The sequence below is a fragment of the Bos mutus genome, chromosome 5, assembly GCF_027580195.1.
Source record: "Bos mutus isolate GX-2022 chromosome 5, NWIPB_WYAK_1.1, whole genome shotgun sequence".
Lineage (NCBI taxonomy): Eukaryota > Metazoa > Chordata > Mammalia > Artiodactyla > Bovidae > Bos > Bos mutus.
This window is the reverse complement of record NC_091621.1, coordinates 114,632,063-114,647,041: the sequence shown is the minus strand read 5'-3', so window position 1 is coordinate 114,647,041 and position 14,979 is coordinate 114,632,063. Positions and strand designations below refer to the sequence as shown.

Here is a 14,979-nt window from a genome sequence, read left to right as displayed (position 1 = left end):
TCGTCATGTCGCCTGTGTTTGCAGGCCAGTTCTTTACTCCTAGCGAGACCTAGTCAGTTCAGTTGCTCAGTCGTGTCTGACTCTTTGCAACCCCATGGACTGTAGCACGTCAAGCCTCCCTGTCCATCACCAACTCCTGGAGTTTACCTAAACTCGTGTCCGTTGAGTCGGTGATGCCATCCAACCATCGCATCCTCTGTTTGTCCCCTTCTCCTCCCGCCTTCAATCTTTCCCAGCATCAGGGTCTTTTCCAATTAGTCGGTTCGAGACCTGGGAAGCCCCAATGGGACAGCAAGGAGAAGCAGTCTCAGGAATGAAAGAGTCCAGTCCAGTCCAGTGTAGCAGAGTAAAAATACTGCCTGCCTGAGAGCCCAGCCAAACACTGGTGGGCCTGTTGTCTATGGATACACACTTCCCATCGACCCATCCATGACTTGTGACTTCCCTGCTTTAAAGGAGTCCCTAAATAAGCCACAGTTTGTCAAGAGTTATTTCAGCCCTTTGTAACCATGCACGTACTTTTCAATATCCAATCTGAATCCTTTAAATTAGGCTACCAGGACCTGGCTCCTTGTCCTATTCTCCCCAGAACTGTCCATCTCACCTTTATCCTTGGTTGCAGACTCTCGGGGTCCAAAAAGGTCCAGAGGACCTGGGTTCAGTGGCCAGTCCTGTACCTCTCCAGATAGAAGACGTGGGACAAGTCACCTGTTAGGACACTGCTCTGACTTAATGTCCATATCACCCCACTTTAGAAGCACTTTCTGAATTATATGTTCTCCAGCAATTTTACATTCTCCATCCTTCCTTCTAGAAACTTCCTCCTCTGGTTTCTAGGTTTCCTATTTTTCTGCATGTCTCTGGGGCTCTACTCAACCCCTTACATGTTTCTCTCTCCCAGGAGTTCACCCTCTTGACCCTCCACTGTTCTCAGTCATCTTCCCCAGGTGATCTCACCCAAACCCAATGGCTTCAATCACCCAATGCCTCCCTTCATGGACTATGACACGGTGAGAAAACTATGAAGCCAGGTATATATCCCAGGCTCTTTCTGATGTTATGATCTTGAGTTTCTTTTGCACACATTTATCTGTACTGTAATTATAACGATATACAAACTGTGAGTTCACATAGGCAGACTAGAAGGGCAGGTGGTGGATGAGTGGACACATCCAGTAGCTTGCTCATCTTCCGACCTTCGGGAAACCTGTCATCCCCGGCTCCACATGGTCTTAGAGAAGCATCAGTCATGGTATTGCCACCACCACACTGTGGGCTTGTAATCCCGGCTGGCCAACTGGAGGACCCCAATATCTCAGGTGCAGTGATGGGTTCAAATCCAATTACTTCTGAGACTTTCCTCCTAGCAGGAAGACTGCTACTTTTGATGGGAAGATAGTGGTCATCTTAACTTCTGGGCAGAGCTTCTCTTCAGAATGAAGTCAACCATAAATGAAGCAAGACTAACAGGGGGCGAGAGCATCTGAGCTCCATGATCTTGTCTGAATTCCTAGGTCCTGCTGTGTCTCCGTTTACCCATCCTGATTCCCCACAGTCATTAAAACCAATAAATGCCCTGTTGTTTAAATGAGTTGGAACTTGGCTTCTATCATTCCCATACCAGAATTCTAACTGGCATAGGTTAACTCGGACAAGAGGGGAAAAGTTGATTATTATTTAGGGTTCTCTTAGTGATGCTGTTCTTTTAGTACTCTTAGTGATGCTCCCCTGGTGACTCAGATGGTAAAAAATCTCCCTGCAATGCAGGAGACCCAGGTTCAATCCCTGGGTCGGGAAGATCCCCTGGAGAAGGAAATTGGCAACTCACTCCAGTATTGGACTGAGGAGCCTAAAGAATCCCATGGACAGAGGAGCCTGGTGGGCTATCGTCCATGGGGTCACAGAGAGTCATGACTGAGCAACTAACACTTTCACTTTTACTAGTGATGCTGTAACATTGAGTACTTAGCTCTCTTCCTGAGACAGACTGGGACCTGGGACCCTTAGCTGCAGTGCTTGCACCTGGACACACCTCTCCTCCAGCAACAAAATACAAAGAAACTGTATGGGACTAAAGACAACCATGTGTAAGAGCCAGACATCCTGGAATGTGAAGTCAAGTGGGCCTTAGAAAGCATCACTACGAACAAAGCTAGTGGAGGTGATGGAATTCCAGTTGAGCTATTCCAAATCCTGAAAGATGATGCTGTGAAAGTGCTGCACTCAATATGCCAGCAAATTTGGAAAACTCAGCAGTGGCCACAAGACTGGAAAAGGTCAGTTTTCATTCCAATCCCAAACAAAGGCAAGGCCAAAGAATGCTCAAACTACCGCACAATTGCACTCATCTCACATGCTAGTAAAGTAATGCTCAAAATTCTCCAAGCCAGGCTTCAGCAATATGTGAACCGTGAACTTCCAGATGTTCAAGCTGGTTTTAGAAAAGGCAGAGGAACCAGAGATCAAATTGCCAACATCCGCTGGATCATGGAAAAAGCAAGAGAGTTCCACAAAAATATCTATTTCTGCTTTATTGACTACGCCAAAGCCTTTGACTGTGTGGATCACAATAAACTGTGGAAAATTCTGAAAGAGATGGGAATGCCAGAACACCTGATCTGCCTCTTGAGAAATTTGTATGCAGGTCAGGAAGCAACAGTTAGAACTGGACATAGAACAACAGACTGGTTCCAAATAGGAAAAGGAGTTTGTCAAGGCTGTATATTGTCACCCTGCTTATTTAACTTATATGCAGAGTACATTATGAGAAACGCTGGACTGGAAGAAACCAAGCTGGAATCAAGATTGCCAGGAGAAATATCAATAACCTCACATATGCAGATGACACCACCCTTATGGCAGAAAGTGAAGAGGAACTAAAAAGCCTCTTGATGAAAGTGAAAATGGAGAGTGAAAAAGTTGGCCTGAAGCTCAACATTCAGAAAACGAAGGTTATGGCATCCGGTCCCATCACTTCATGGGAAATAGATGGGGAAACAGTGGAAACAGTGTCAGACTTTATTTTTCTGGGCTCCAAAATCACTATAGATGGTGACTGCAGCCATGAAATTAAAAGACGCTTACTCCTTGGAAGGAAAGTTATGACCAACCTAGATAGCATATTCAAAAGCAGAGACATTACTTTGCCCACAAAGGTTCGTCTAGTCAAGGCTATGGTTTTTCCAGTGGTCATGTATGGATGTGAGAGTTGGACTGTGAAGAAGGCTGAGCACTGAAGAATTGATGCTTTTGAACTGTGGTGTTGGAGAAGACTCTTGAGAGTCCCTTGGACTGCAAGGAGATCCAACCAGTCCATTCTGAAGGAGATCAGCCCTGGGATTTCTTTGGAAGGAATGATACTAAAGCTGAAGCTCCAGTACTTTGGCCACCTCATGTGAAGAGTTGACTCATTGGAAAAGACTCTGATACTGGGAGGGATTGGGGGCAGGAGGAGAAGGGGACGACAGAGGATGAGATGGCTGGATTGCATCACTGACTCAATGGACGGGAGTCTGGGTGAACTCTGGGAATTGGTGATGGACAGGGAGGCCTGGCGTGCTGCGATTCATGGGGTTGTAAGGAGTTGGACACGAATGAGCGACTGATCTGATCTGATCTGATGCACAGCTGGGGGCAAATTCTGGACCCAAAAGATACAAAGAGACCAACAAATCCACTGTCACCTTTGAAGGGCCTGGAGCCAAAACAGGCGTCAGGAGCAAAAGCAGGGTACTGAGCATATCCCCTGCCCACACCACCACCTAAGAGCTGGGCAAGCCACTCCTCCAGCCCAAACCCTGGACACACCCATACCCTGTACCCTTACCCCACACTTAAGGACCCAGCTCCCTTCACCCAGGGAGTGAGCAAGGGAATCTGCTGTTTGTGCTTGCCCCCCACTCCAGCAGCAGGGACCCAGATAAAACTTTGCCTGAATTTCCTCTCTGGCCTCCAGTCAATTTCTAGTTATTGGGGAGGGCCAAGAACTCTGGTCAGTAACATTCCCACCACCCCCCAATCCCCACCCTACCCCATGCACCCATTGTTTATTTGGTTAAGGGCATAAGGAAGAAGCCTGGGTGCAAGGACATTCTTTCCAATCCCTCATCACAGAAATCATGCCAATCAGCCAGGTGAATAGAGGTCCTTTTTTTTTTTTTTAAACAAACCTTTATGGGTTAAAAAAAAAAACAAAAAACAAAAAACCAACCATCTTAAGTATTGTACAATATAAGCACTGTCTCTAATACAAATCACAGGGAGGGTGGGGAAAGAGCAGACACACCCTCCGCTCGGGTCACACAATAGGCGGTAAAGCATTTGTGTTCTTGGGGGAGGACTTTTTGTTCTGTTGTCCTGCGGAGGTCTTGGATTCCGCTGGCCCAACAGCCACCTCTGGCTTTCCGGAAGCTTCTGCCAGATGAGGCAGCTGGATCACCTCTGCCATGTGCTGGCCAGAGCCTTGCTGATTGCCTCGATTCTCATCCTGTTTGGTGGCGCCATCTTTGATTTTGTCTTTAGCCTCTACTTGAAGGCCCACATCTGCCAAGGAGAAGACAGCGGGAACAAGTAAGTGCTCAAACGTGAGTTATGTCCTAACTGTCCAACAGGTTCTAAATCACTTCTGGGAAACCCTGGTGGTAACGATACAAAAGCGGTTCATTGGTAAAGCACATTCTACGTGCCAGACATCCTTCTAAGCATGCGTGCTCAGTCACTGAGTCCTGTCTGACTCTTTGCAACCTCATGGACTGTAGTCCACCAGGCTCCTCTGTCCATGGGATTCTTCAGGCAAGAATACTGGAGTGGGATGCCATGCCCTTCTCCAGGGGATCTTCCCAACCCAGGGATCAAACGCGGGTCTCCTGCATCTCCTGCAGGTGGATTCTTTACCACTGACCCACAGGGGAAGCCCATCATTCTAAGCTCTTGACAGTTACTGAGTCCTTCACTCTTTCCTTCAGCTAGACAGAATCAGCCTTACTCTCATTCTCATAAATGGAGAAACTGAGGAACAGAGAGGTTAAGTAAATTGCCCAAGGGCTCACTCCTGGTGAGTGGTGGGGCAAGAATTTATCCCAGCTATCCTGACTCCAGTGATCAAGTACATAACCCCGAGGTTATATTGCTGATAAAAGATATTTGCATAGTTTTGTAATCTGTCTGGTAAAAATTCAAAAGGTAATTATAGGGTACGCACAGGAGGACAGATTGAAAGAAAAGGGGAGGAAAGAGAATGAAGATAGGAGAAAAATGGAAATTCCTAATGATGAGAGGGAATAAAAAGGAGAACCTGGCCACAACCAAGTTTCCTGAAAGAGGAAAATTCCCAAATGAAGAAATGGCAGGCCAGGACTGCCACTGGAGATCCAGTGGTTAGGACTTCGCCTCCCAGTACAGGGGCTGTGGGTTACATTTCTGGTTGGGGAGCTAGGATCCCACATGCCTCGCAGCCAAAATTCAAAACATGAAAAAAAAGAAAAGCAGAAGCAAGGAATGTTGTAACAAATTCAATAATGACATTAAATGGTCCACATCAAAAATCTTTTAAAAAAAGAAAGAAATGGCTGGCTGGTCGTGATGAAACCAGAGTAATTAACCAAAGCTGAGCTCAGAGAAATTGACATGTGGTCCTCCAGAGCCACCTGATTTCCTTGGGATTATGAAGACAGAATGGGCTATTCGAGGGGCTGTACCTTTTTTGCCAGAGTGATGCTGTGCTTGAACCTTGTCCTTCCTGGATTCAGAGGGGAAACAGAGACTCGTTTTCCTCAAGGTCTGAAGCCTGGGCCGAGCTTTGAGGTTCCGAGGCTCATGAATCCAAGCATGCTTGAGCGCCTGGTCAGGGGTCATGCGAAGAGAGGGCTCCCAGCTACATACCAACAAAGCCCAGGACCGGTTAGGGTTCTATTTCCCTTTTTAATAATGAAATACTCTCAAAGACCCCAAAAAAAACCTAAATAAAATATAAAGATGGTTCATTTTTACAGAACCCATTTAAGCTATGTTGTAACTCAGAGATACCACAGAACAGAGATTATGACATACAATGTTAAAGTGTGTGTGTGTGTGTGTGTGTGTGTGTGTCTGACTCTTTGTGACCACGTGGACTATAGTCCACCAGACTCCTCTGTCCATGGAGCCCTCCAGGCAAGAATATTGGAGTGGGTTGCCATGCCCTCCTCCAGGGGATCATCCCGACCCAAGGACTGAACCCAGGTCTCCTGCATTGCAGGCGGATTCTTTACTGCTGAGCCACCAGGGAAGCCCTCATTTTGAAGTACCTGGAAGCAACAAGTAGAAGTGATCTTTTTAGAAAATGTGTATAAAAAGCCAAGGAAAATCTCAGAGCCCAAGGCTTCCAGAGTTCCTAGCAATTCCAAGAAATAGTATAGAACGTCTAAACCAATGGACCTCAGGATCTAATAGACTAAGAACACCAAAATGAAGATACTTAATTGCTATTCCCAAACTATGGAATTTGGACCTCCAAATACATCACAAAGAAAATGAAAGAATGCTAGAATATTAAGATTGTAAGGGGGACTTGGTGGTAATCCAAACTTCTAATGTAGTAACAAAATATATTTGACAGAACACCCACCACGGAGTCATCTTGCCTTAAGAAAGGCAAAAAAAGTAATTTTGGTGAGCAGGCACTAACTCACAGAACTAGCTATTCTAACTTTTAAATACTCCAGTTCTTTAAAAGTTCTTCATTTTGACTGAGCCGAGATTCACTTCTCAGGAACCTTTTCTTATATTCTCTAAAGTTCTTTTTTAATTTTCATTTTTTGGCCACACCACACAGCCTGTGAGATCTTAGTTCCCTAAACAGGGATTGAACCTGCATGCTATGCATGGGAAGCGAAGCGTCCTGACCACTGGACCGCCAGGAAAGTCTCAACCTCTGTAAAAATAGTGACCATAGGATCTTTCCTGGGGGTCCTGTAATTAGGACTCCACACTCCCAATGCAGGGGGCCTGGGTTCGATCCCTGGTCCGTCCCTAGAGCCCACATGCCACAGCTGAAAGATCCTGCACAGTCTATGAAGATCAAAGATCCCACGTGCCACAGCTAAGACCCAGAACAGCCAAGTAAAAAAGACTTTTTAAACTAGTGACAATAGCTAGTACTTTCTAAATACCTTCTAAACTAGGTCCTGTTCTAAAATGATTTCTGTGCTGTTTTTTTTTTCCTATGACTTGACTGAAGTACAGAAGTACCTACTTTCTAAGGTTCAAAATATGCCTATAGATACTAAAAAACTGTACATATTAAATGTTTTCTAGATCACCCTTTCCCTAATTCTCTCACATGAGAGGATTTAGATTCTAAATTATAGGGGAATGGGTGGGTAGGGCGCTGCTGCTGCTAAGTCTCTTCAGTCGTGTCCAGCTCTGTGCGACCCCATAGACAGCAGCCCACCAGGCTCCCCCATCCCTGGGATTCTCCAGGCAAGAACACTGGAGTGGGTTGCCATTTCCTCCTCCAATGCATGGAAGTGAAAAGTGAAAGTGAAGTCACTTAAGTCGTGTCTGACTCTGTGCAACCCCATAGACGGCAGCCCACCAGGCTCCCCCATCCCTGGGATTCTCCAGGCAAGAACACTGGAGTGGGTTGCCATTTCCTTCTCCAATGCATTAAAGTGAAAACTTAAAGTGAAGTCACTCAGTCGTGTCCGACTCTGCAGACCACCAGGCCCCTCCATCCATGGGATTTTCCAGGCAAGAGTACTGGAGTGGGGTGCCATCGCCCTCTCCAGGGAGGGCACTAAAACCAGCTTATATTGGGTGTGGATTCAAACAGTTACAACAGGCTCCGTGAAGACCTTGGCTTCAGTTCGTGAAGTAGGAGACACTGAGGACATGCCTACAACCTCGCTGCCAGACAGTCAGGCCAAGGAAGCAAGAGAGCTCAACCCACACGCTGCGTGCTCCACGGCAGTCACTTAACCTCTCTGAGCGTCAGCCTCTGAGTCTCAAAACAGATTAAGTCATCTGCCCCACCGATCACACAGGACGACGGGTGGGTGGATGCAGCCTGATCAGGCAATGGATGGGGAAGCACCTTGTAGACCCTGAAGCTCTATGGTCTGTGTTCATTGTGCTGTCATCACTGCCTCCCAGACTTTCACCCGCAAACGTGTGGGAAAGGACAGAGCTGAAGAGGAAACCCCAGAATCAAAGACACCCTGACAAACTCACACCAAGCACCGCCTGAGGAAGTCCAGGAAGCTGGTGTCGCAGGTTTTCAGCAACACGGTGAGATCCTTGGAATCCGGGTATCTCTTTTTCCCCCTGTTGTTGGTTATATTTTTAGGAAAACCTTTGGAATCTTTAGAGATACAACATTCTGTGTTTAGTTCCAGGTGTAAATACGCACTGATCACATCACAGCTGTTCACTCGACCGGGCTGCTTCTTGGCGAGGTCTCTGCAGCCTTCCCCTGCTCGGTCCCACACCGCCCCCTCCCCCGCCAACCCCCACACAAACACATCCCGAAGCCCCAGCCGGTGTGAAATAACCACGTGTAAACCAATCCAATGAACACAATTTACAAACAACGTTTCCTACTACTCCATAAGTTCTGAGCCTCCTTCCCACCACCTCCTCCCAGCATCAATTAAATGATTTCAATGATTTAACCTCAACCAACGTAAAATAATCATTATGATGATAATGATGATGATGACGATAACAATAATAATAAAATAATAAAACATTTTAAAGTAAATATGAAATGACAGAAACATTCAGCTCTGAACAAAAAGGATACTGTCCATTCTTGGCTTATCTCTGCCCCTGTTCCTTCCTTCACTTATCCCAAAATGTGAGAATTTGGGACATCCATGGGGAATAACAAGAAAGTCATTTTAGGAGAAGGAATTTTCTCTTAGAACTCATGTACAAACCACACAAGCAAATTAATTTCTTTTTTTTTTTTTTACAATCATGTGAACATTTTGTCCATAATTGCAATGACCAAACTTGGCTGGTGACTTAAGACACAGCTTAGAATGCCTTTCTTCAGCCATTTCCACTGTTTTTAAAGCCCTCACCAAATGTATGATCTGTCATTGCTGAAAAGCAGCCCTGGAGACAGCTCCAAAGGTGGCCGGAGAACACCTAGTACAGTGCTTTGCAGGTGAGACCACTCGTTTGGACATCCACCAGTGAGCGCGTTCAGAAAGATGACTGTGTATGCTCACACCCTACAAACATGCATGTAAAAGGGTGGATATATAAACACACACACACAATTGACACACTCCATGGAATTCTCACAAAAACTCAGTGGGGCTCATACAATGAAAGGCACACATGAAGTGCTTCCAGTTATGCACTCCATGCAATCTGCAGTGTGTCCAACAGAACACCTGCTCTTTTTACTGATTTCCTGAAGGAGCCTACAAATGTGTGTGTGTGTGTGTGTGTGTATACACACGTGGGCATCTCTGTGTGCTTATACAGACACAAATGGGCTGGGGGTACTGCGTAGGGCAGGGGTCCTGTTTTTGTTGTTCAGTTGCTCAGTGGTGTCTGACTTTGTGACCCTATGGACTGCAGCACACCAGGCTTCCCTGTCCTTCACCATCTTTTGGAGTTTGCTCAAACTCACATCCATTGAGTTGGTGATGCCATCCTACCATCTCATCAAATCCCCACTTTCCTTTTGACTGTGGCACCAGGCTCCCACCTTATCCTATGCTGTCTTTTGACAGATGATCAAAGAAGAATCAAACTCATGGGCTTACAATAACACAAACTCTATAGTCATCCTTCAGTTCAGTTCAGTTCAGTTGCTCAGTCGTGTCCAAGTCTTTGCAACCCCATGAATCGCAGCACGCCAGGCCTCCCTGTCCATCACAAACTCCCAGAGTTCACTCAGACTCACGTCCATCAAGTCAGTGATGACATCCAGCCATCTCATCCTCTGTTGTCCCCTTCTCCTCCTGCCCCAATCCCTCCCAGCATCAGAGTCTTTTCCAATGAGTCAACTCTTCGCATGAGGTAGCCAAAGTACTGGAGTTTCAGCTTTAGCATCATTCCTTCCAAAGAAATCCCAGGGCTGATCTCCTTCAGAATGGACTGGTTGGATCTCCTTGCAGTCCAAGGGACTCTCAAGAGTCTTCTCAAACACCACAGTTCAAAAGCATCAATTCTTCGGCACTCAGCCTTCTTCACAGTCCAACTCTCACATCCATACATGACCACAGGAAAAACCATAGCCTTGACTAGACGAACCTTTGTTGGCAAAGTAATGTCTCTGCTTTTGAATACGCTATCTAGGTTGGTCATAACTTTCCTTCCAAGGAGTAAGTGTCTTTTAATTTCATGGCTGCAGTCACCATCTATAGTGATTTTGGAGCCCAGAAAAATAAAGTCTGACACTGTTTCCACTGTTTCCCCATCTATTTCCCATGAAGTGATGGGACCGGATGCCGTGATCTTCGTTTGCTCAATGCTGAACTTTAAGCCAACTTTTTCACTCTCCATTTTCACTTTCATCAAGAGGCTTTTGAGTTTCTCTTCACTTTCTGCCATAAGGGTGGTGTCATCTGCATATCTGAGGTTATTGATATTTCTCCTGGCAATCCTGATTTCAGCTTGTGCTTCTTCCAGCCCAGCGTTTCTCATGATGTACTCTGCATATAAGTTTAATAAGCAGGGTGACAATACACAGCCTTGATGTATTCCTTTTCCTATTTGGAACCAGTCTGTTGTTCCATGTCCAGTTCTAACTGTTGCTTCCTGACCTGCATACAGATTTCTCAAGAGGCAGGTCAGGTGGTCTGGTATTCCCATCTCTTTCAAAATTTTCCACAGTTAATTGTGATCCACACAGTCAAAGGCTTTGACACAGTCAATAAAGCAGAAATAGATGTTTTTCTGGAACTCTCTTGCTTTTTCCATGATCCAGCGGATGTTGGCAATTTGATCTCTGGTTCCTCTGCCTTTTCTAAAACCAGCTTGAACATCTGGAAGTTCACAGTTCACGTATTGCTGAAGCCTGGCTTGGAGAATTTTGAGCATTACTTTATGAGCATGTGAGATGAGTGTAATTGTGCGGTAGTTTGAGCATTCTTTGGCATTGCCTTTGTTTGGGATTGGAATGAAAACTGACCTTTTCCAGTCCTGTGGCCACTGCTGAGTTTTCCAAATTTGCTGACATATTGAGTGTAGCACTTTACAGCATCATCCTTCAGGATTTGAAATAGCTCAACTGAAATTCCATCACCTCCACTAGCTTCGTTCATAGTGATGCTTTCTAAGGCCCACTTGACTTCACATTCCAGGATGTCTGGCTCTAGGTCAGTGATCACACCATCGTAATTATCTGGGTCGTGAAGATCTTTTTTGTACAGTTCTTCTGTGTATTCGTGCCACCTTGACTGCTTTTCTTGTACAAGTTTTTCCCACCTCTCTCTTCTCCATTACCTCATTTTCCTCCCCACCTCCTTCTTGCTGCCTGGACCACCTACATCTCTTGCTGTCCTTGAAGCAACATCACTTTGCTGCTAATTAGAGATATTAACTTGGAGTGGCTGGGGTGGTCAAGGACCTGTTGACAGCCCGAGATACAAGAACTAAAGTCGGCATAGTGTTTCACAAATTCGCCTCATCCTAAGCTGCTGTAAAAACATACAGACTCCTAACTCCCATCTCAAAGCCACCATATCACAGGAGGGTGATGGGAATTAGCACTATTTCCAAGAACCCAGATGATTCTCATAGTCAGATAAAGTTGGGAAGCACAGAAGAAGACGCGGCTCCCAATGAAGTCCTTTCTTGTGCGGGAAGGGAAGATGCATGATGCTGCTACCAAAACCACATCACTCCTTCTGAAGCCTGGTGCTGATGGTAAAAGTCAGGTTCTCAATGAAATGGACATGTGTGAGCCTTTGCTATCCTCTTACCAAAAATGCCCTCTATTCCCTTCCTTTTGATTCCCCCAAATACAATCTCCTGAGTTCAGGGTTATAGGCTTGAGAGGTGAGTCTCCCCACAATGTCTTTGTCAAGCAGGAGGGAGCAGCATGTGCCTACTCATCTTTCCCTAAAATACTTTGACATCCAAAAGGCTGAGTTAAAAGTGGTGAAGGGGAAAAGTATATTTGGCATCAAACAACCAGTTCTGTCACCCTGTGCAAAAGTTACACCAGTGAGTCTTTCAAAGAAGGTCTGCTTTCATCAGACTACTTTCAAAGATCTAGCCTGTGGGCACTTTCCTAAGGCAGCCGGGACACCAACAATGACCCTACTCAGAGAGGCAGTCTTTACGCCTCTGGCTATGACTACATGCTGACGTTTACAAGATGTAACCATTGGGATGGCGCAGGACCAACCAATCAGAGTGGACGACAGCTTTGGCATTGGAGGGGGATCCTGGAAGACTCTTTCTTGCCCGACCTTAAACTTTTAGTTTCTGGCTCATGGCTCCAAGGAATGCTGGGAGAGATGCCAGAGAACCTGTGGCTGTGGCAGGGGCTCAGGGCCATGGCTTTTTCACCAAATGATATGGAAATAGACTACATTTTAACCCCCACGTGGCTGAATCAATATACATGGACTGATCATTGACACGACTGCAATCTTTTTGTCCAGGAGGATTCCCCCAGGGCAGTGGTTTTTTGACTGTGCTATTGATGGGACAAGATGTGTCATTCGGATGGCGGGGAGTCCTTTCAAGGAGCCCCGTCCCCTCATACCTGGCTTTGCTCCTCTTGGCTGTCACTAGGGCCACTGTGGCTTTCGTTCCATGCGACTCCCTTAGGAAAAGGACTGCAGACCTGGGACTGGCTTCACCTTGTTCAGAGCGGCCCAGAAGCCCTGCCTCAGTTGCACCTCATTCATTCATCTGTCTGTCCTGCACAGCACGACTTGGCTGGAAGGGCAGAGAAGCCTAAAATCCAGAGCCTGGGAACTGTGATGGGGCGGGGGCAGCCTAGGGACCGTGGATGAGGCTGAATTCCAGCAATTAGGCAGATGTCCTGTACATAACTGACAAGCCATTGCATATCCACAGCAAAACTGTTCTGACAGCCCTTGCTTATCCGTTTTATAGCGAAGATGCAGTGAACCTGGAACAGTAAGCAGCTGGGCAATTAAGAAAATTTCAGCAGGAAAGAATAGGGGTCCATTAATGATGAAATGGAATGATGGAATTTTCCACTGTTCTTGCGAGGACTCTTCTGCTCTTTGATTTCCCTTCATAGTGCATCATGTGAGTGGGTAGGCAAGCTGCTAGTGGAGGTGGGGAGAGTTTATAAAAGAGGGTAGAGTTCCAATGTTTGAGGGTTTGAGATCCACTGATGGGTCTTCTAGGCATGAACCTGGTCACTCTCAGGCACCTGCCAAGACCTCATTCCTGGTATGACTTCCCCACCCACCTCCATCACGCACCTGGTACCATTCTCAGCATCTTTTCACTTTTCTGAACGAAACCTCTAAGCACAGCCTGCCCTTTGGGGTGGGCATGGAAGGTATCTTCAAGGGCTAGGGAATCTTATCAGCCACCGTGGTAAAAAAGAGAGTCAGACCCGGGACTCACCAAAGAACATCTGTCTCCTGGAGGCCGTCTGGATGAAGCGGGATGGTGGCAGGCCCAGCACCTGCAACAAGGGCAAAGTGGTGGACTCACCCTCCTGGGGTCACACTTGCCAAGACTGTTGGAAGCGGGTGGGACTTTGGCCAAACTGGCTTCTCCAGACAAGGACCCGAGATATGAAGTTAAGAAGGCTTCCCTGGTGGCTCAGCAGTAAAGAATCAGCCTGCCAAGGCAGGAGACGCAGGTTCGATCTCTGGGTCAGGTAGATTTCCTGGAGGAGGAAATGACAACCCACTCCAATATGCTTGCCTGGGAAATCCTGTGGACAGAGAAGCCTGGTGGGCTAGAGTTCATGGGGACGCAAAGGGTCGGACGGGACTGAGTGAGTAAACAACACACAGCAGCATGAAGGGATAACCTCAAGCCAGTGATGGAGCAGGACCACAGCCTGAGGCTCAACTCCTACTCCAGGGCCGTTCCAGTATCCTGAGAATCTATCGGCATTGCCCACGTTACCCTAAACGGGCATCAGCACCGGCCAGGTGGGCACTCGATGTGGCTGCCAGCTCTCACTGCCAGAGCGAGTAAACCAGTGCAGCTGCACACCACCCGTGAATGAAGGAGTGACACCTCCCAGCTCAGAGCATCAAAGGGAAGGGGAGGAAACGCAGACGGAAACCACCAGATGGACATCAGACCACAGGATGACCTTCTGAAAAGAAAAGAGCAGCGCCTGCCTGGTGACCTTATCTGCACAGCAACCTACAGGGCTGCACAGAGAGAAACAAAGGGTGTCCCCGTCAGCCCTGCGTTCCCAGCCATGTCCCTTCCCCTCGTGCTCCTCAGCTTGAGATCACAAGGAAGCTGAATCAGTTCTGGGGCAGTGGGAACCTCCACTTGGATCTGTTGCCCCATCCCCAATTCTCCTGGAAATTGGAAGATGATTGGCTCAGGGATGTTTCATTAAATCGTCCATCATCATCCAATCAGCCTCAGAAGCCATGGACTCTGGTCCCCTCACTTTACAGAGACCCAGAGCATGGAAGTGAATTGTCAAAGAGAAAGAGGAGTAACTTCCAGGTTTACTGATTTCCAGGGTAGTGTTCATCCCACCGTTGCTATCATCATAGCACTAATACCTAAAGCAGTTAAATACTCTATTATTAGTTTCAACCATGAGATGAATCTCTATACTAATTCTCAAGGCTATATGTGTCTCCCCAACCATCTTTAAGAAAATCTAAAAATACAAATTTGGGATGGATGAATAGATAAACAGATAGACAGTAAGAAATTAGTTATACCTTTGTTCACAGTCAAAATATCACTGGGGAAATCCTAAAATGTGAAATTTCCACTTTTGGGGATTACTTTTTCCTGCACTGTCTAACTTGTCTTCCTAGTGAAAATAAAGTGTTAGTCGCTCAG

At 46.5% G+C, this 14,979-nt stretch overlaps 1 protein-coding gene across 1 annotated transcript in view; it reads right to left on the bottom strand.

The window, feature by feature from the left end:
• Positions 1 to 4,229: 4,229 nt before the first annotated feature.
• The window catches only part of DYRK4 (dual specificity tyrosine phosphorylation regulated kinase 4), a 48,631-nt gene continuing 37,881 nt past the window's right edge, over positions 4,230 to 14,979 (bottom strand). Inside the window, exons 13-16 of the mRNA XM_070370095.1 lie at positions 13,555 to 13,615; positions 8,209 to 8,338; positions 5,697 to 5,872; positions 4,230 to 4,542 (exon numbers count right to left, since the gene is read on the bottom strand). Of these exons, the coding sequence (XP_070226196.1) occupies positions 4,298 to 4,542; positions 5,697 to 5,872; positions 8,209 to 8,338; positions 13,555 to 13,615 (612 nt within the window). The 3' untranslated portion in view covers positions 4,230 to 4,297. The remainder of the gene's footprint in view (positions 4,543 to 5,696; positions 5,873 to 8,208; positions 8,339 to 13,554; positions 13,616 to 14,979) is intronic.